At 50.5% G+C, this 21,999-nt stretch overlaps 2 protein-coding genes across 2 annotated transcripts in view; one reads left to right on the forward strand and one right to left on the reverse strand.

Annotated features, from left to right (window-relative positions):
• The window catches only part of GABBR2 (gamma-aminobutyric acid type B receptor subunit 2), a 371,768-nt gene extending 360,206 nt beyond the window's left edge, over nucleotides 1-11,562 (reverse strand). The window contains exon 1 of the mRNA XM_040238757.1: nucleotides 11,242-11,562. Coding sequence (XP_040094691.1) covers nucleotides 11,242-11,562 — 321 coding nt within the window. The remainder of the gene's footprint in view (nucleotides 1-11,241) is intronic.
• A 6,039-nt stretch (nucleotides 11,563-17,601) lies between these two features.
• Nucleotides 17,602-21,738, forward strand: LOC120862720 (serine/threonine-protein phosphatase 1 regulatory subunit 10-like). Its single transcript, XM_040238803.1, has one exon. The coding sequence runs from the start codon at nucleotides 17,869-17,871 to the stop codon at nucleotides 20,626-20,628; it is 2,760 nt and encodes a 919-aa protein (XP_040094737.1). The 5' UTR covers nucleotides 17,602-17,868; the 3' UTR covers nucleotides 20,629-21,738.
• The last annotated feature ends 261 nt before the right edge of the window (nucleotides 21,739-21,999 follow it).

Genomic DNA, 21,999 nt, shown 5'->3' on the forward strand with positions numbered 1-21,999 from the left:
CACAGATATGGCCGAGGGCCTACAGGCTGCACCCTGGGTATGGGGACACAGCATGCCCCAAATAAACACATAGGAGGTGACAAGTTCTGCAGGAGCAAGGGGAGCAGAGAGTGGATCCATGTGAGCCAGGTGTGTAGACAGACACACCTAAAGTGAGTAGAGAGTACAGCGCTGGCTGTGTGTGACTGAGTGGGCGGACAGGGAAATGGGTGAGGATGAGGCTGAATTAAAGGGAGAGGCAAGCAGCTGGGTGAAATTCATCAAAAAAAAGAGAAGCAGCAGCTACTGACAAAACGTGCCACTTGCTTTCATGGGAGGCAGATAGCTCCCATGTGAAGATGCTATTTCACTTTAGAGTTTAAGCAGCAGAGATCAAAGTCAGACCATCCGGATTGAAATCCCCAGCTCACTACTTGGTTGGTTGTGATGTTAAATAAGTCACTTAACCTCTCTAAGCCTCATCTGTAAAATGCAGACAATAATAGCACCTACCGCATCAAATTGGCGTGAGAATTAAATAAGTACTTGACACAGGACTGACACATGCTAAGCACAGGATAAAGGTGAGTTACTGTTGTTAGAGTCTCTCTTTCCTCACCTACTTGCAAATAATGTTTTCTTTTCCTTTGTCTTTTTTAAATGACAATAAAATTAGAAGTTCTCCAGACTTCCCAATGTTTCTAGAATTCAGAGTCCAGCAAGGAGGGTCAGAAGGGTCAGTCGGGCCCTGAGAGGACACTCTGTGGAGTGATGGGTGAGCCAAAGTCTATCAAAGTCAACACACTGGGTGGAAGCATTTGCATGGACTCTGATCATATGCCCTGGGGTGGGCTTCCAGGTCCCTGGCTGCCAGTTAAATCCCTGAAACAATTCTGGGCATTCTCAGACAAGCTTCAGTGAATGAGTAGTTTCAGAAACAAAGCGATTTGGATAATCGATTTGGATATAGTGATTATTATTAGGATGGCTGTTGCTTTCAAAATCAGTTCCCTCTGAACAAAGTCAAGTGGATCATGGACAGAGTGTGAAAATATCATTTTCTCTCTGCTACCTCCTGACCCTGCACCATGAGAACAACAATAATGCATCACTCCACAAAGTCCTTCTTTGGCTAGATTTTATCTGAATGGTGACTGATGATGTCCTTGCCAAATGGCAGGAGAAGGGGTCTGCTTCAGCCAGCAGCTGTGGAACATGGGCACTGATGAAGACAGATGAGTCCATTTACTCAGTACTTTGGATCTACCACTAATTTTCTAGATGACAATGACACTTCATCCTTCCAGCAACGTAGACTGTTCAAAAAAGACCGAAAAAGTAGAAAGTGGGGTGAAAAGAACACCCCCAATCAGCCCCCAAAGGTGTCACAATGTTCAGGCCCTTGACTCAAGCAAAAATTCTCAAATCTTCTGATATCAGCTCATAACCAATTTACTCATACTTTGCACATGATTCTCATAAACTTGGCTATTTGATTTGGGGTTCAGAGCAAAACCAGATCAGAGAAACAGTCACCTCCAGACTGAGCTTACCCAGTTCCTGAATCAGTCCTGACCACAGAAGGATAAAGAGCAGAAACTTCCAGCCCAGGAGCAAGGCACCTGAAATATGTCTTGCTGTTCAGGGGACACCAGAATACCTCTTTATTCATTATATTCAGACTTGCCACTAGACTACCTGGCTCACCAAGCCTGATGACTTGGCTTCATTCCTACAGTGTCTACTGGGACCAGAGCTCAGCCAAGTCTCTGCGGCCTGATAACTCCCTGGAGGTGGGAATGGGGTATCAGAACCTGATTCCTACAGCTGCCAAATGCCAGTTAGAGTATTGCTCCAATAAACTAATCTCCTAAAACTATAATACTTCTCAGATGCTGCAAAGAATTTCTTCCCCAGGTTTGATGTTGGAGGACCTTGGAGGATGGTGTGTGTGTTTGTCAGGGGAGAGGAGATTGACATTCAGTTCAGTTCAGTTGCTCAGTCGTGTCCGACTCTTTGCGACCTCATGAATCGCAGCACACCAGGCCTCCCTGTCCATCACCAACTCCTGGAGTTCACTCAGACTCACGTCCATCGAGTCAGTGATGCCATCCAGCCATCTCATCCTCTGTCGTCCCCTTCTCCTCCTGCCCTCAATCCCTCCCAGCATCAGAGTCTTTTCCAATGAGTCAACTCTTCGCATGAGGTGGCCAAAGTACTGGAGTTTCAGCTTCAGCATCATTCCTTCCAAAGAAATGACATTAGCATTAGAAATTCCAAAGACTGACATTAGCTCTGCACAAAATCTTCTACTGGAACATCCGACAGGTACTCTTTTCCCTCTGAACAACTCCCGGGTCTCACAAAGCACCAAAGAAGGAATAAAGAGCAAGCAGAAAGCTCACCCCACATGGCTTGGCATAAAAAGCACTTCCTCAATTTGTTAAAACTATACCCATTAATCCTCTTCGAATCATAAAGCTGAGTTCCAAGCTTTTAGGTCTATTTGCTTGTTCAATAAATATTTATTGAGCTCCTGCTCTGTGCCTGGCCCTGAGATACTGCCTAGAGGGGTGCGGGTATACACAAGGGAGCCAGACACACCCAGGGCCTGCCCTTGCAGTGCTCACAGTGGAGCAGAGATCCTCAGTGTTGCAATTCATAGAGAAGAGCAAAGACTTATTAACTAACCTAGCACCAGCATCTAGACCATCGAGGTCTTAGCAACCAACCTAGCACCAAAGCCCAGACCACTGACCCCAACTGGAGCTCACACTCCTGTTGTTTCAGCCTGGCACACCTGCTGGCTCCTGGAAAGGTACAGAGACAAAGGAATCTCACCAGCCTCATTGCAAACTGTTACATAAGCAGAGAGAATAAGAATAAACAAAAGGAGCAGATGAATGTGATGCTCATTGGGCAAACTATGCCATTTAATTTTCTCACCTTCCTAGAACCAAAATAAATAACCAAAAAAGTAAGCAATAAGAAGCCACTTACATTTCATCCCCAAACAACATGGGGAATGACCAAACAGGTGCCTCAAGAAGGGGTATGCCTTCCCCATCATCCTCCCCTGACCCCTCCTGACCATGGTCAGGTCACACTGTGTGACCGCCAGTTAGGCTGTGAGACCCTCAAGGGCAGGATCCATGTCACATCCATCTCTGTACCCCAGAGCCTAGAAAAGGGCCTGGCAGAAAGCTCTCTCCAACACAACATGTAGCATTACTATGATGGAGCAGAAATAGGTGGGACTATGGCAGCCATCTAGGTGGGCCAGTCAGATCTCCTTTAAAGGGAGAATCTACAGGACAAGTGCCCTCAGCTAAGCCTCCAGCTGTAGCTTCAAGATCTGTTGTAGTGTTTAATTAAGACAAGGACACATTCTTCCCAGGGAGCCTGCAGCCAGTGACCAAGCTGGGCAGGGATTCTAGAGCCTGGTTCTTTTGGTCTCCAATATGTGATCCCTCAGGCTTCCCTGGTGGCTCAGACGGTGAAGAATCTGCCTGCAATGCAGGAGACCTAGCTTTGATCCCCGGGTCAGGAAGATCCCCAGGAGAAGAGACTGGTCACTCCAGTATTCTTGCCTGGAGAATCCCAGGGACAGAGGAGCCTGGCGGGCTACACTCCATGAAGTCACAAAAAGTCAGACATAACTGAGCAACTTTTACTTTCACTGATCCCTCTAACTGGCAGTCTTTGCTCTGGAGCACCCCACCCCAGTGGGCTGGCCAAGGCTTTCTGAAACTCTTCTCCCAGCTCTCCTTCCTTCCCTTTTACTTTCACAGGTGTCAGAACAGCACTGTGATCTGAGGCTTTCACTACCTCCTCTTTTATCTTTCACAGGTATTACCCCTAAGATCTCTGGGACCTGTGCATCCATCTTGGCCTGTAACTCTTGATGGACCCCAAACGACAAGCGTCCATGACATCCACATGCTCCTTTACATAACCCAGCCTCCTTTTAAGTTAGGTTGGTCAACAACTATTTTGGATCAATGAAATATGAGTAGAGATAATACATCCCACTTCCAAGTAAAGATGGCCAAAAATCTCGTGTGCCTTCCCCTAAGGATTTCTTCCTGCCCCCATCTTCTTGAGGCCAAAGATGGGAGAGTGACAGTATAAGAGCAGCCTGGAGTCCTGTGTTCTCACTTGGAGGAGGGCCTCCCAGGAGGTTCTGACCCACACTGGATTTGGCTGAGCTAGTATATAAATTTGACCGTGTCAAGCAAAACAGATTTCAGGATTTGTTGAAGCAGCACTGCCAAGTCCACCCTGACTAACAAAAGTTATATATCCTCTGTGTGTGTGTGTGTGATAAGTCGCTTCAGTCATGTCCGACTCTTTGCAACCCTATGATCAGCCCACCAGGCTCCTCTGTCCATGGGATTCTCCAGGCAAGAATACTGGAGTGGGTTTCCATGCCCTTCTCCAAGGGATCTTCCTGACACAGGGATTGAACCCTCATCTCCTGCTTTGGCAGGCAGATTCTTTACCACTAGCGCCACCTGGGAAACTCAATGAATTTATTTAACACTTCTATTTTCACCCCTGTCTTACACTTTCAGTTTGTTCATTTCCCTGTTGAGAGCTCACATCTCTGCATAAAGAAGTTGATGATCTTCCTTAGAGGGGAGGCCAAACACATGAAGAAGAGCCCTTTAAAAATATAGGCAGTGAGCTAAAAGTCTTAGCCCAATATCTAGTTCTAAAGGTGTATTATTCCACGCAGCTTCTCCTGGGTACCTGGCTAGGTCTGAGAAATTGGTTGGGAGTAGGCATGGCATGACCAAGGGCATTTCCCTCACGCCAGGAAAGCTCGGGGGCCAGTGCTCGTGGGAACATGCAGGAGGCAGCTCGGCTTAATCCTGATACATGGGGTCTTCTAAGTCCATTGGTGTTGGGGAGGTGGAGCTTCTCTGAGGAAGTGATCCAGAGAAATCATTCATACTGTGGGAAGCTAACTCAGAAGGCAGATTCTAATTTATCCACTTAGAGTTCAGTTCAGCAAACATTCACTGATGCCCACTGCATGTAAAACACTGGGGCATCAGACTGGCTCTGCCCTCCCAGAGCTACAGTCCGGCAGGGGAGAAAGAGACAGATATGGAAGATATGCTGGGAGGTACACATGAATGAAGATCTCGCACTCACATCCTCTTTCTCCAACACCCTTTTCAGCAACATGGCACCGGAAAGTGATGACAGAGAAACATGGCTTTACATCATGTTTTGAGATTCCATATCCATTATATTCATTCCTAATTCAGCTCTGTGGGGTCAACATCATCATATCCACTTGGTACAGGAATAATAAGACTGGTGACAAAACTGCTGTGAATATGTACTGAGCACTCATAGTACATCAAGCGTTAAATGACTTTACCTAGATAGTCTTCTTTGATCCCCATATCCTATCAGGCAGTTAGTATATTTGCCCCATTTTACAGATGAAGAAATAGAGGCAAAGTGGCTTGTCTAAGGTCACCAGGCAGGTACACGGTACCCAATGGGGATATAGACCCAGGTCTCCTGACATGATGAGGTGCTCATCCAACAGGTGCTTGGAGCCAGGGGAGCTGAAGGGTATGGTTTTGTGCCCAGCCTCATCCCCTCGGGGACTCTCTCTCCTCGTTCCCCTGCAGTGCAACTGACTTCAGTTTCTGTTTGGTCTGCCAGACACCCCCACTCTCAAGCTCCCCTTTGCCACCTCTCCTGCCCAGTCAGGCCTCGGAGCACCTCCATCCCCTCTCCATCTCTGCTCAGGGCCCAGCACCTACCCCTTCAGTTGCTACAACAGCTTCCTGGCTTCTCTGTCTCCTTCTCCTGTCTACCTTCCCATCTCTACATCCCTACTGTCCTTTATCTTGTCACATTCATGTTCAAAAATCTCCCATGGCTCCTCACCATTCCAAAATGAAAGCCAACCTTCCTGACACGGCATTCAAGGCCTTCCACACCCACCACCAGACTGCCTTTCCTTCTACAAACCCTGCACTCAGCTGAAAACAGAATAGGTCAGTGCTCCCCAAACACACCTCACACTTTGTGTCCTCTATCCTTTGATCTTGGTGATTGTTTCTGGGATCCAACCTCCATCTGCCTGAGCCCACACCTCTTTGTGTCAACATTATATTCACCCTTCCAGACTCATCTTGACCGCCTCTCTTCCAGGAGATCTAGATATGGTCTTCCCTTTCTCTTAATGCTCCTGGCATCTATTGCTTCTTTCTTGAACTTAGCATTTCCCAAGTAGATATCTGTGATCAGATCCACCTGGCATCCACCCGACTTTAACAGCCTCTGATGTACTTTGAGGAATCACCTCTTCTCCACTCTGTATTCAGTGTAGTTGGATGGAGCTGACCTCACCATCCTGTTCCTGCATGAAAGGCTGATAGATGTCCCAGACCCACCAATATCATGTTATTGATTCGAGGGTAGATACATGACCCAACTCAAGCCAATGAGAGCTGAGCTTAGGATTTCTGCTGCAATAGTCAGGAAAGAAACACTCTTCTTACTGGAGTTTCTAAGCTGGGAGGGTGTTAACTTGCAGCTGCTAGGGGCCATCTGTACAGCCAAATGGGGAGAGCCTGACTGAGGGTGAAGCCAAACACAAAGGAAATCAGAGCCAAGAGACAAAGAGGGAGACATTTTTAAGATATTGAAGTTCTTGGATTCAGCCATACCTGAATACAGCTCACTCCAGGATTTTTCAGCCACATGAACCTGTTAAAGTTGGGTTTCTGTCACCTGTAATGAGGTTCCTAAGCAGTACACCTACTAAGGGTCAGGTACCATGCCAGGCAGTGGGGTATAACCACAGAGATGTGAGCCTGATCCTAGAAGACCTCATTTTCTCTTTATTTCTAAAAACAGCTATACTGAGATATAATTCATATGCCATAACATTTATTCTTTTAAAGTCTGTAGTTCTATGGGTTTCAGTATATTCACAGAAATGTGCAGACATCAAGATGGATTACTTTCTATCTTGCGTTGAAAACGACAAACACGTGCTTGCTGTGTTCTTCCCTATCCACCAGCTCCTCTCCTGAATCCAGGACTGGGTTTACCCCTTCTTTCTGCAATACCAATAAATGCAGTTGCTGCTGCTGCTAAGTCACTTCAGTCGTGTCCAACTCTGTGTGACCCCATAGATGGCAGCCCACCAGTCTCCCCCGTTCCTGGGATTCTCCAGGCTAGAGCACTGGAGTGGGTAATAAATGCAGTAGGTGCTCAATTAATGCCTACTAAGCTGTACTCAGACCTCCTTGAAAAGCTTGGCCTCCATCCCACAGTTGTTTGGGTCCACTCTAAAGCACAAAGAATGAGACAACAAATATTTGGCAACCCACTCAAGGAAAGGACATACTCACCAATCACTAGGTTTTCTAAGCTGGATCCCTGCAATGGGGTAGACTTTCTGAGAGGTGCACACCTGGAACATGCTCCTTTGGCTCCCTGAACTTTCCCTAAGTTTATTTCAGAATAATTTAAAATAGTAACAAGTGAGAAGACATACGAATCCAACAATAGGGGAATGACTCAATAGAATAGTAAATAGCAACTAAAATTCATCTTTGCAAAGAGGATTTGAGGACATGGAGAAATAACCATGCTATAATATTAAGTGAATGAAACAAAATATAAAAGGATGCATAGAGATCTCAAGTACACAAAATAGTAAACACCAGCAACTGGAAGGGAATAATGCTAATTATTAGATGCAATTATCTTTGCGTAGGTGGATTATACACAGTTTTCTCATGTTTCTCTACAATTTTTTTTTCCAAAATGAATATTACTTTAAATAAATCAGAAAAGCCAATAATATTTGTAACTCATCCCTTGGTTATTATTTAATTTTATTAATATGACTACATGAGAAACAACCACAGGAAGAATATTTCTGAACCTGTAAAACTTTTATTTAAAAAAGATACTATCCCTCAGAGTCTTTTAAACAAACATATGAGTAATCTAATCTAACAAGGTTTACTTGTTAACCGTGACTGCCAAGAAGCTCAGCACTAAAACTTAATTCACAAAAATGCAATAGTCATCTTAGCCCAGGTTCTGGGTTCAATAACGCCCATTTTTCTATATGGTTTCTGATGCTTCCTCTTATCTGTATTTTCTGTTGTTTTGCTTGTGTTTTTATATATTCAAATGTTCCTTGAAATACATAAAGAAGTATTTGCTGAAGTGATTTGAGGTACACCAAAGAAGAGAGGTCCTAGCAGAGATTCTGCTGGGATGTTTCACTTTTACAAACACACGGCACTGGGTGGGGCTTTGAATCCTTTATTGCTATTCTAATTACAGCAGAGGGGCAACTGAATAAGTGTGTGGGGGAGGCTCCTTTATGGAGACAGGCTGGTCCCAACGATCAGATTAACCCATGTCTTGTTATAATCTCCATCTCTTCGAAGGCTGTGTGGACAGAGGTCCATTCTGGCTGCCCATAGTTTCTGCCCATTGACTGAGAGCAAACGATAGCAAAGTCTGCCACAATGTGCTCACCACATCCATCCTGTGTTCAAGTCTATAGACATCAAGTGACACAGTCAACAAGTGACTAAAGAGTACATTCAATCCATAAAGACACCCTATCTGAATAAAATAGGGTCCAGACGGTCTAAGACGAGCCCCAAACACCCTTCAGGCTTTATTGCAATTACCCAGTCTGATCCTTTACTTTGGCTTTAGAAAGAAAGTCCCTCTACTCTATGAAGATAGGCCACTTGAAAAAATTAAGCATTCTATCACCTGGGTGTTCTCCCAACTGTGACACCTCATGGCAGGAGATAACATATTTATCTGATTCTAAGCCAAGATTCTTTTTTTCTGGTGATAACTTCACTGACTCTTCATGAGATGAGGAAAAACAAATAAGCAAACTTAACATTTTAGTGGTGACCGTTTTACCCCATCTAAAGTTGCAGTGTCTTGAGAATCTAGGACAGAGGAAAGGGAGAGCAGGAAAGGAAAGGCAGGCAGGAAACATTTACTGAGCGCTTACAGCATGCCAGAGGACTGGCCGCTGTGCTGCCAGCTCAAGGCCTTTTCCATTCCGGCCAGTTATCTCCCTTAAGCGTCACAATACCATCCTACGGAGGACGTATAATAGTCCCAGTTTTTCAGAAGTGGAGATCTAGGCTTACAGAGATTAAATCCCTTGCTCAAGGTCACCCGCGGGGAAGATGCTAGGTTTCTGACCAGACTCAGGTCAGAGCCATCCCAAAGCCCATGCCCTCTGCCCCTTCAAATGGCTAGAAATGCCTCTGTTCGCATGAGGCTGAGATTACCCTCTGCTCTCCTTCCCTCGAGCTCAAGTGCCTTCTGACTGCCTCATCCTCTTGACTTTAGGCCCCCTCTCACTCAGAAAGTCATCAAGACACACTTGAAAATACAATATAAAAGCATCAACCCACATCCTGAAATTGAGCACTCTTCCCATTGCTGCCACTAACAAGCTAATATGAATCTCTTTCAGGGAAGCTTTCTGAATGGAATAAATTGGTGAAAACATGATGCAGCTGACAATATTTGGTGATGATGCAAACAGGGCTGCCCTGTCCATAAATGGGTTTTGTCTCCAAAGAACCCGCTCTCCTGTGTCCTTTTCAAAAAAAAATAAGATCGAGCAACAGAGAAACAGTACCCAGAAGACATGGCTACGTATAATTGCATTGCCCCCTCTGTTTATGTGTGTCGGACAAGTACCCCCAGAGAACTTGAAATGTTCTGGAGAAGACAGGAATGTCATTCAGAGATGATTCCACAGGGGCTGGCTCTGCACAGCTCCCAGCTTACATCCTCCCAGGGCAAAGGAAGCCTCTCCGCTTGCAGCAACCTCCGTGCACCGCCACCAACTGCCACCCGTTCCTTCACCTTTTATTTACATCGCAGAGCAGACTGGTTCATCAGTGAAGGGGGGAGGCGGGAAATAAGATGCAATCCAGATTCCTGCTTTTTCTGGGGACCCAAAAGCGGCGGGGGCGGGGGCGGAGGGGGTGTCACACAGAGAAGGAAGTGGAGCCTAGGGTGCCCGATCAGCGTGGCACGACGACCCTCCCCTCCCCTTCTACACCAGGACTCGAGCAGAAGTGCCCAGGGAGCCCCAGGGAGCCGGGTCAATTAAGCCCATTGCCTTGGCCGGGCTTGGCGCGGTGGAAGAGGGGCCAACCGAGCGTTCTGCACAGGAAATCACTGCCCCCTTCAGGCCGCGTCTCAGCCGCTGTGGCCGGAGCGTAGGGGCTCCTTCAGTCTGGAAAAACTCTCAAACCCGACCTCAAGCGGCCAGCGATTGCTCCTCTGAGCCCCCTCGGCGCACCCTAGTTCTCGGGCCGGCGGAGATGTGTGCTGTTGCTACAGCTGGAATGCAAGCTGAGGGTGTAAGGAGGGGGCTTAGGACGGAAATCTCTCGGCTCTTCTGCTCCCCTCAGAGAAAGAGGCCGGGAAGGCAAGCCGAGTGCTTGCGCTCCAAGTCCGTGCTTCAAGTCTGCGCCCCGGGGAACTGCGCCGGCAGCCGCCCGGCCACCAGCAGCGGCGCGGCCGCACACTCTCGCGCCTCCGGGGCGAGACCTGCTCGGGACACTCTGAGCAACTAACCGGAAGGGGTCTCCTCAGGAAACCGCTCGGGCCACAGGCAGGGCCAGGCACCTGCAGGCAGCAAGCAGCGCTGCAGAGCTGGCGGCCCCACACCGGCCGGACCGGTGCGGGTTCCAAGCTGCTGGCGCGCACCAGGCGCCCAGCCCTGATGCGCGCTCCAGCCCCTGGGTCCCCGAGCCCTCTGGACCTCAAAAGCTCAGCTCGGCTTTTCTGAGGCCCGCGAGCAGGCCCGTGGCCTCTCCAGCCCTTGACGGCCCAGTTTATAGTCAATGCGCCTGTTCTTCCCACCTAGCACTCCACAGCCCCACCAGCGGGACTTGGGCAGGGGTGACCACTGCAGGCCTTTCGACAGGTTCAGTTACCACCTTCTCCACTCTTTCTCTGGGCAAAGGAGACCCTAGTTTTCTATCCCACATCCCACAAGCATACATACATACACAATCCCAGAGGGGAAAGATGCTCAGCAAATCTTGGCACCAGCTGTGCGAGCCAAGCCCGGCGGGACCCAGAGGGTAAGCACTGAGCCCCAGCCTGAGGTGCCCTCGGCAGGCTCAATGAGCCGAAGCTTGCTTCTGCCCAACACGCCCTCCCCCATTCCCCCCACAGCCCCGACGGCGCGGGCAGCCGGACACTCACCTCGGTGTCGTAGAGTCGCAGGTCGAGGAAGTAGGGGCGCAGGAGCGACTCGTTGCGGATCTGCTCGATGGCCAGTTCCACCGCGGGGAGCACGCCGCGCCCGATACTGCCCTTGGCCACCTCCTTGGTGAGCGGCATGAGGCCCATGATGGAGAGAGGCGGGCTACTGGGCGGCGGCCGGGGGGCACCCCGCGCCCAGCCCCAGGCCCCGGGCGCGAGCGGCAGCAGCAGCGGCAGCAGCAGGAGCAGCAGCAGGCGCGCGGGCGGAGGTGGCGGCGGCGGCGGCGGCCCGGGCTGCCCGGAGCTAGGCGGGGAAGCCATGCCGCGCCGCGGGCTGCGGGCGCCGGCTCACTCGGCCCGCATGGCCTGGCCCGGCCCGCCGCCCCGCGCCAAGATCTCCCCGCGGCGCCCGCGCAATGGCGCCGATCCCCGCTCCGGCTCGGGCTCAGGCTCCGGCTAGGCACAGAACGGCCGCGGCGGCAGCGACAGCGGCAGCGGCGGCGCCCGTGACGGATCAATCACGCCGGGAAGGGGTGGGAGCGAGCAGAGTGCGGGAGGCGGGGAGCAAGCGAGCAAACGCGAAGAGGGGGGCCGGCGTCTCCGCGCGCGCCTCTCTCCGGCGCGGCCGCCCCGAACCCGGCCGCCTCCGCCCGCCCCCGTGCGCGCTCTGAGCTGCTCTCCCGCCGAGAGCCGTTCGGCAGCAGCCCCTGGAGCCCGGCCGGGGGAGGGCGAGCGGCAGGAAACGCGGGAGGCGAAGGCGAGGCTGCTCCGCGGCGGCTCGGGCCGCCTCCGGGGACAGGGACGAGCCGTGCGCGCCGGGGGAGGGGAGGCGCTGGCGCTGCGGCGGCCGCGGGGAAGGCCGCCTTCCCAGCACACGCACACCCGCGCCCCCGGCCCTCCGCCGCGCTGGCTGCCCCGCGACCGCCTGGACCTGAGCTCTGGGGGACAGCGGCTGAAGGAACGAGCACGGCGTGCTGGCACACGCAGTGGCCACGGTCGCTTCGCCGAGCGCTTCCTGTAGCACCTGCACGATGATTTGGGACTGCCTCTCGGAGGTCTGGCTGGGAAGGTCTGGTCTGCGAGCGCGCCACGGAGGCGTCCTAGAGGCACCTGCAGCCTACACTCCCCTGCTCTACGCTGGTGTCTGGGGGGCCATGACTGAGCCCGAAGCGGCGGCCAAAAATACCGCCGGCGGTTGAATGCCCTTCGGTGCTGAGGTTTCTGGCCCTTAAGGTGTGGCTGAAAGCCCCCTTCTTCCGTCTAGTCTGAGCTTTCCTTTGCCAACCTCAGGAGCCTGGAGTCTTCGCCTTGCGTGTGCGATCGCCCCCTCCAGGCGTTTGACCTCCCCCATGTCCCCATTCCCAGAGGGGGCTCCGCCCTGGAATTCTCCCACCCTTGCCTATCCAGGTCGGAGTACTATCCTCAGGCCACAGTGGATCCAAGCTCCCCTTGACCTGGCCCTCTGTCTGACAGGTCGCGCCAGCTGCACTGGCTAACCTTAATTAGCAGTCCTGTAATCTGACCTAGAGCCTCGGGTCAGTGTACCTCTCCAAGCTTGAACAATAGGAATCATGGTCATTAAAATATAAAATCCCAAGAGGTGATCAATAAGGGGGGCAACATCATTTCAGAAAACCTTGAACCAACCATTTGTGGGCAATACCGACGACCTTGTAACAAGGTTGAGAATTTAACCTTCACTGAACACTTGCTACATTTATGAAACCCTCACAACAGCCCTAGGAACCAAGAACTTTTATATCATCCTCACTTTACAGACCCATACTTTGAGAGGTTTCATAGCGTGTTGAAGTACAAAGAACTATTGAGAGAGCATTGGAAGCCAGAGCCAGCAGGAGCTCCATATATCAGTGCAGTGAAGTCAGGACCAGAAACATGCTCCCCTGTGGGAAGGGAACTGCCCTGACTGAATTGTTTCGGACCTTGCTTTCCTTGGGCATGTTGGACCACATGCTGTCCACAGACTTGATCTTCTGGAGTGAGGCAGGGGCAGCCTTGAATCACAGGCTAGGTTATTACCAGGAATCATGAAGACGGAGAGGAGAAGCTGAGCCCAACTCCTGGAGAGTAACTTGGACAGCTCTAGGGAAACCGGGCCAAATTCTTCCTGTCCAACTCCTCTTTCTAGGCTTCTGCAGACACGACCTCCCAAGCTGGGAGGTTTGAAAGGGGCAGAGCTCACTTGGGCATCTCCACCAAAAAAGGTGGTCCAGAGGACAATGTAATCCTCAAGATATCTGTGATGTGATCTTGACATCACAGATATCGCCTAGTCATAGGCTTCCAGCAGCTACCATTCCTCAACTTCTAAGCTCAGGTTTCCGAATGAGCATTTTCATTTTTTTCCCTTAGTCATTTATGTTTTCCTTGTAAGCCACGCCAATATGGAGTATCTGCTGACACCTACATCTGGGAATAAGTTGAAAGCTGGAACAACTTTGCTTGACATTTACTAAGTGATTGAAGGCCCTGCCTGGCCCTACCTTTCCGCCTGTCTCCATTTATGAGGTGACCTGACCTCTAGACACCAGGGATCAGCCCTGACCCAAGGAACTCCAGTCTTACTCTCCATCAGTCTGGCTCCAGGCCAAGCTGTGAGCTCATACCCCACTTCTGATGTCAGGGCATCTCTCTGGTTCCCAGATCCTGCTCTGGCCTGTGTTCCAGTCTGGGTAACTGGATCATTGGCATGCTTCCTTGGGTCTGAGTTCCAACCTTGGTCCCCAGTTTCAACTCCATGTTCTTCTAGAGCTTGAGTTCAGCCCTCTTGCTTTATAATAATCGTTCATTCCTTCAATCAATGTTTTGTAGTGTCTACTATGTGCTGGGCAGTGTCCTAGAAGCTGAGGATACAGAAATAAATAAGCCAAACTAAAATCTCTGCACTTGAATAGATTCACAGACATAGAGAAGGGACTTGTGGACACAGTGGGGGAAGAAAGTGGAATGAATTGATAGAGTAGCGCTGACATATACACACTGTTGTTGTTTTTGTTGTTTACCAAGTCGTGTCTGACTCTTTGCAACCCCATGGACTGTAGCCCACCAGGCTTCTCTGTCCATGGGATTTCCTATGCAACATTATTGGATTGCATTGCCATTTCCTCCTCCAGGGGATATTCCCAACCCAGGGACTGAATTTGCATCTCCTGCATCTTCTGCATCGGTAGTCAGGTTCTTTACTGCTGAGCCTCTGGAGAATGGGCATATATACACCACCATGTATAAAACAGATAGTTCGTTGGAAGCTGCTATATGACACAGGGAGCTCAGTTTGGTGCCCTGTGATGTTCTAGAGGGATGGGATGAGGGTGGGAGGGAGGCTCAAGAGGGAGTGGGTATATGTATATTTATAGTTGATTCACCTTGTGGTCAGCAGAAGCTAACACAACATTGTAAAGCAATTATTCTCCAGTAAAAATAAAATAAAATCCCTGCCTTCATAAAATTGACATTCTAGTGGAGAAAGAGAGACAATAAACAGAAAGAAGAAGATATTTTAGTATCCCAGTTTATGAAAAGTTCTATGGAGATCAATAAATTGAGAAAGAGGATTGAAACTGACAGGGTGGGGCTGCAATTAGAAATAGGGAGGTCATGGAAGGACACGCTGAGATGACTTTTCAGCAAAGACATAATGGAGGTAAATAAGACAGACATGCAAATAGTGTTCCAGGTGGAGGAACAGCAAGGGCAGAGGCTCCAAGACAGAAGTGTGCCTGGCATGTTCAAGGAACTGTCAGGAAGCCAGTGGAGCTGGAGTGGAGTAAGCAAGGGGAAAAGCATAGTACCCAAGGTCAAAGGCAAGTGAGATCAGGTAGCACCTGGGCATTGTGAGAACTCTGGTTTGCACATGATGAAGTAGGGAACGACCAGAAGGAACTGGTGCATCAGCAATGTGATTTGATCTGTCCAGTAAAGAGAAGCTGGTAGGGGGAAGAGAGGAGGCAGGAAGACCAGCGAGGAGGCTGTTGTGATAAGCTACATATGGTAGCAAGAACCAGGCTACAAGCAGAGGAACTGGTGAGAAGAGGTAAGGTTAATAATCGTTCATATTGTTAATGAAGAATAAAATGCACAAGAAACACAATAGAGACTTTAGAAAGCAATATGCTCAGGGTCACATCCTTAGAAAGTGATAAAACATGAATGTCAGTCCAGGTCTGTATGGTTTAAATACTCATCTTCCTCCCCAAATCCTGCCTCCTAGAGCAATCCTTTCTCCCACACCCTCTTCCTACACAAATGAACCAGAAGCTAGTCTCCAAACTTGAGTTTAGAGGTTGGGGCTGTGTTGAAAGAGGATCAGTTCAGTTCAGTTCAGTCGCTCAGTTGTGTCTGACTCTTTGCCACCCCATGAACTGCAGCACGCCAGGCCTCCCTGTCCATCACCAACTCCTGGAGTTCACCCAAACCCATGTCCATTGAGTCGGTGATGCCATCCAACCATCTCATCCTCTATCGTCCCCTTCTCCTCCTGCCTTCAATCTTTCCCAGCATCAGGGTCTTTTGAAATGAGTCAACTCTTCACATCAGGTGGCCAAAGTATTGGAGTTTCACCTTCAACATCAGTCCTTCCAATGAATACCCAGGACTGATCTTCTTTAGGATGGACTGGTTGGATCTCCTTGCAGTCCAAGGGACTCTCAAGAGTCTTCTACAACATCACAGTTCAAAAGCATCAATTCTTTGGTGCTCAGCTTTTTTTTTTTTTCCTTTCCTGCTTTTTTTTTCTTTTTCTTTTTTTTAAATATAGATTTATTTATTTTAATTGGAGGCTAATTACTTTACAATATTGTATTGGTTTTGCCATACATCAACATGAATATGCCATGGGTGTACACGTGTTCCCCATCCTGAACCCCCTCCCACCTCCCTCCTTGTACCATTCCTCTGGGTCATCCCAGTGCACCAGCCCCAAGCATCCTGTATCATGCATGGCGCTCAGCTTTCTTCACAGTCCAACACTCACATCCATACATGACCACTGGAGAAACCATAGCCTTGACTAGATGGACATTTGTTGGAAAAATAATGTCTCTGCTTTTCAATATACTGTCTAGGTTGGTCATAACTTTCCTTCCAAGGAGCAAGCATCTTTTAATTTCATGGCTGCAAGCACCATCTGCAGTGATTTTGGAGCCCCCAAATATAAAGTCTGCCACTGTTTCCACTGTTTCCCATCTATTTGCCATGAAGTGATGGGACCAGATGCCATGATCTTAGTTTTCTGATTGTTGAGTTTTAAGCCAACTTTTTCACTCTCCTCTTTCACTTTCATCAAGAGGCTCTTTAGTTCTTCTTTGCTTTCTGCCATAAGGGTGGTGTCATCTGCATATCTGAGGTTATTGATATTTCTCCCAGCAATCTTGATTCCAGCTTGTGCTTCCTCCAGCCCAGCATTTCTCATGATGTACTCTGCATAGAAGTTAAATAAGCAGGGCAACAGTATACAGCCTTGACGTACTCCTTTTCCTATTTGGAACCAGCCTGTTGTTCCATGTCCAGTTCTAACTGTTGCTTCCTGACCTGCATACAGATTTCTCAAGAGGCAGGTCAGGTGGTCTGGCATTTCCATCTCTCTCAGAATTGTCCACAGTTTATTGTGATCCACACAGTCAAAGGCTTTGGCATAGTCAATAAAGCAGAAATAGATGTTTTTCTGGAACTCTCTTGCTTTTTCGATGATCCATTAGATGTTGGCAATTTGATCTCTGGTTCCTCTGCCTTTTCTAAAACCAGCTTGAATATCTGGAAGTTCACAGTTCATGTGTTGTGAAGCCTGGCTTGGAGAATTTTGAGCATTACTTTACTAGAGTGTGAGATGAGTGCCATTTGCGGTAGTTTGAGCATTCTTTGGCATTGCCTTCCTTTGGGATTGAAATAAAAACTGACTTTTTCCAGTCCTGTGGCCATTGCTGAGTTTCCAAATTTGCTGACATATTGAGTGCAGCACTTTCACAGCATCATCTTTTAGGATTTGAAATAGCTCAACTGGAATTCCATCACCTCCAGTAGCTTTGTTTGTAGTGATGCTTCCTAAGGCCCACTTGAAAGAGGATACCTATTCTGGGGTTCGTTTAGAGGTTTGAATTTTCTCGGAGAAAGACAGGCCGGCCACCAGGAGAAAAGAAACAAGCCGCAGCAACATCTAAGCCCTTGAAAGGATCCGGGGGCGGGGGGAAGGAAAAGAGCAGCCACCAGCCCAACCACTTGTGTCTTCTGCCCCTTCCCACCTATCTTGCCCACCCCACCAGCCCACGCTGCCTGGGACTTGAAATCTGTGGCCAAAGGACCGTCACCACATAACTTCAAAAATAATCAACCACCCACCAAGTCCACTCATCCAGCGTTTACTTTTTTTAATCCACTCAGAACTTTTTTTCTACGACCCCCCTCCCTAAATGGAGTTGGGTGGAGGGGAAATGAATACTGAGTTGGCCTTTATTTTTTTCTAAAGAGATTTTTTGATCCAATGAGGCCCCCCAAATAATTGAGTTTTGGGTCCTGGTTGGTTGTTTTATTTTTTTCTCCAAAATTTTAATCCCCTCCCCCCCTGAGCCCGAGGTGCTGACGTCGCAAAAAAAATGGATAAAAACCTTGATCATGGGTTCGGGTCCCATAGACCCCAAAGAGCTTCTCAAGGGCCTGGATAGTTTCCTTAACCGAGATGGAGAAGTCAAGAGTGTGGATGGGATTTCGAAAATCTTCAGCCTGATGAAGGAGGCACGAAAGATGGTGAGTCGGTGCACGTACTTGAACATTCTCCTGCAGACCCGTTCACCGGAAGTACTGATCAAGTTTATTGACGTCGGTGGTTACAAGCTTCTTAACAATTGGCTGACGTATTCGAAGACGACCAACAACATTCCCCTCTTACAGCAGATCCTGCTGACCCTGCAGCACCTGCCCCTCACTGTTGACCATCTCAAGCAGAACAACACAGCCAAACTGGTGAAGCAGCTGAGCAAGTCGAGTGACGATGAAGAACTCCGAAAGTTGGCCTCAGTCCTTGTCAGCGACTGGATGGCGGTCATCTGCTCCCAGAGCAGTACCCAGCCTGCTGAGAAAGATAAGAAGAAACGGAAAGAAGAGGGAAAGAGTCGAACCACCCCTCCCAAGCGACCAATGACTGAGGTGAAGGCTGAGACTCGGGCTGAGGAGGCCCCGGAAAAGAAGAGGGAGAAGCCCAGGTCTCTCCGCACCACAGCGCCCAGTCACGCCAAGTTCCGCTCCACCGGACTAGAGCTGGAGACCCCATCTCTGGTGCCCGTGAAGAAGAATGCCAGTGCAGTGGTGGTTTCTGACAAGTACAACCTTAAACCCATCCCCCTCAAGCGTCAGAGTTCTGCAGCTGCCCCAGGAGATGCTGCCCCTCCAGCAGAGAAGAAATACAAACCACTCAACACGACACCCAATGCCACCAAAGAGATCAAAGTGAAGATCATCCCACCACAGCCTATGGAGGGCCTGGGCTTTCTGGATGCGCTCAATTCAGCCCCTGTCCCAGGCATCAAAATTAAGAAGAAGAAGAAGGTGCTGTCACCCACAGCTGCCAAGCCAAGCCCATTTGAAGGAAAAACAAGCACAGAACCAAGCGTGGCCAAACCTTCTTCCCCAGAGCCAGCACCTCCTGAGGCTATGGACACAGAACGTCCCAGGACCCCAGTTCCCCCTGTTGAAGTCCCAGAGCTCATGGATACTGCCTCTTTGGAGCCAGGAGCTCTGGATGTGAAGCCAGTGGAGAGTCCCAGTGACCCCAGCCAGCTGACCCGGAAAGGCAGGAAGAGGAAAACTGTGACGTGGCCGGAGGAGGGCAAGCTGAGAGAGTATTTCTATTTTGAACTGGATGAGACTGAGCGAGTAAATGTGAATAAGATCAAGGACTTTGGTGAAGCAGCTAAGCGAGAGATACTGTCAGACCAACATGCATTTGAGATGGCCCGGTGTCTGAGCCATGACAACATGGAGGAGAAGGTGCCCTGGGTGTGCCCCCGGCCTCTGGTGCTGCCCTCGCCCCTCGTCACCCCTGGAAGCAACAGCCAGGAGCGGTACATCCAGGCTGAGCGGGAGAAGGGGATCCTTCAGGAGCTCTTCCTGAACAAGGAGAGTCCTCATGAGCCAGATCCTGAGCCCTATGAGCCCATCCCCCCAAAGCTCATCCCCCTAGATGAGGAATGTTCCATGGATGAGACCCCATACGTTGAGACCCTGGAACCTGGGGGAGCCGGTGGGTCACCTGACGGAGCAGGTGGTTCCAAGTTGCCTCCGGTTCTGGCTAATCTTATGGGGAGCATGGGTGCCGGGAAGAGCCCCCAGGGTCCTGGAGGAGGCACCATCAACGTGCAGGAGATCCTCACCTCCATCATGGGTAGCCCCAACAGTCACCCCTCAGAAGAACTGCTGAAGCAAGCAGACTATTCAGACAAGATCAAGCAGATGCTGGTGCCACATGGACTCTTAGGCCCTGGTCCGATAGCCAATGGTTTCCCACCCGGAGGCCCTGGGGGCCCCAAGGGCATGCAGCACTTCCCCCCTGGACCTGGGGGGCCTATGCCAGGTCCCCATGGAGGCCCTGGGGGCCCTGGTGGGCCAGTGGGTCCACGTCTCCTGGGTCCCCCACCCCCTCCCCGGGGGGGCGACCTCTTCTGGGATGGCCCAGGTGACCCTATGCGGGGCGGGCCAGGACCTGGCCCTGGGCCATACCATAGAGGCCGTGGTGGCCGAGGAGGAAATGAACCTCCTCCTCCTCCTCCTCCATTCCGGGGGGCCAGAGGAGGTCGCTTTGGAGGCGGACCTCCAAATGGACGAGGGGGCCCTGGTGGGGGCATGGTTGGCGGCGGTGGACATCGTCCCCACGAAGGCCCTGGTGGCGGCATGAACAGTGGCAGCGGACATCGTCCCCATGAAGGCCCTGGCGGTGGCATGGGTGGTGGGCATCGCCCCCACGAAGGCCCTGGTGGTAGCATGGGTGGGGGGCACCGCCCCCACGAAGGCCCCGGCGGTGGCATGGGTGGAGGCAGTGGACATCGCCCCCATGAAGGCCCTGGTGGAGGAATGGGTGCTGGTGGTGGCCATCGGCCCCATGAAGGCCCTGGACACGGGGGGCCCCATGGCCACCGGCCTCATGATGTCCCTGGTCACCGAGGCCATGACCACCGCGGGCCACCCCCTCACGAGCACCGTGGCCACGATGGCCCTGGCCATGGAGGAGGGGGCCACCGAGGGCATGATGGCAGCCACAGCCATGGAGGAGACATGTCGAACCGCCCCGTGTGTCGACATTTCATGATGAAGGGCAACTGCCGCTACGAGAACAACTGTGCCTTCTACCACCCAGGCGTCAACGGGCCGCCCCTGCCCTAGGCCCCCGCCCGGCCCGTCCTGTGGACTGCAGCCTTGCTCCTTCCACTCTTATGGCTTCTGTGAGGCCCATTCCCTTCCCCCAGCTGATGAGGAGCCGGCCCCTCAGTGCCCACACGCCTGGGTTCTGGGGGTTTTCTGATCACTGGTGCGCATCAATGTACATATTTTCCTCCAGTCTGGGGAGGAGAGAGACTGAACACATTCTGTACCCTGGACTGCTGAAGAGGAGACCCAGTTGGCTTCACTCTTTGAGGAGTTTTGCCCTGTATCCCGAGCCCCTTTCTGGTATTGCCCTTCACGCCTGAGAACCTAGAGCTGGTTATCCTGGAGAACACCTCTGCTCTCGTGCTGTGGGTCTTCCACATGCACACGGAACTCTGACATGGGATCAGCTGCACTTATGAAATCCTCCCAGCCACGTTCATTTCCCCATGGGTGGGGATGTAAAGGGGTACCGTGTACCCTACTGCACTGAGAGGGCTCAATCAGGCTGGATTTGAGTTCTAGAACACATCGTCCCCACCCCTCCCTGAACACAGGCTTTTTACATTGAGTCCTTTCTCAAGTGAGACTTTTGCAATCTTTGAGGACACTCAAGTTTGCGCCTTGGGTGTGCTAGGTTCAATGATGGCAAATCACATCTGCAGCTCGTGAAAGTTTTAGCTGGCAGAGGTGAGGCCATGGCGGTGGTCCACCCTTGCCTACAGCTCTTTCTGGAAACTGTAAAACAGTGAGACCAGCTTTTCATCAACTGAAGCCTGGCATGCTGGGCCTGACAGTCACACTACACGCACTGCCTCTGGGAGTGAGCGCGCTCCTGCTCCCCACCTGGAACCTCGCAGGCGTGAGGCCTCCAGCTCCCGTGCCCTGTCAGCCACCTCTGAATCCCCGCCAGGTGCCTTCCTGGGTGGATTCGATGATGACCTGTCCTCTCCCAGTCCTCTCCTTCACCCGTCTCGGCATCAGTTGTTTTCTATGAAAAGAGTGGATTGGTTAGGTTTTGTGCAGGGTCTTGGGTTAGAGTCACAATGGATTTGAGGATGAGTATTTTCTTTTTCTTTTGGTTTTGTATATTTTGTACATTAATAATAAACAGTGGAAAGAGAAGTATTTAAAAAAAAAAAAAAAAGAAAGAGGATACCTGTTCCCTTTCTGGGGATTTGAGGGGACTGTGCATAGTCCATTGGTGTCTGCTGACACTGCATCCCTTTGAGCAGGATCCTGACAACGGGAGGCTAACCAGGCCTCCCCTGCTGTCTGTTCTCCTTCCATATTGGGCTGGATAGCCCTCGCCACTCTTGTGCCAGTTGCTCACATCTCCATTCCCACAGCTGCCTTCTCCTGGGAAGTGGGTCTAGTTTCCAATACCCT

This window comes from Oryx dammah, unplaced genomic scaffold (genome assembly GCF_014754425.2).
Source record: "Oryx dammah isolate SB20612 unplaced genomic scaffold, SCBI_Odam_1.1 HiC_scaffold_1, whole genome shotgun sequence".
NCBI lineage: Eukaryota > Metazoa > Chordata > Mammalia > Artiodactyla > Bovidae > Oryx > Oryx dammah.

Bases quoted from the DNA above. Each gene is read 5' to 3' on its own strand.
- LOC120862720 (XM_040238803.1), top strand. From the start codon at position 17,869: ATGGGTTCGGGTCCCATAGACCCCAAAGAGCTTCTCAAGGGCCTGGAT.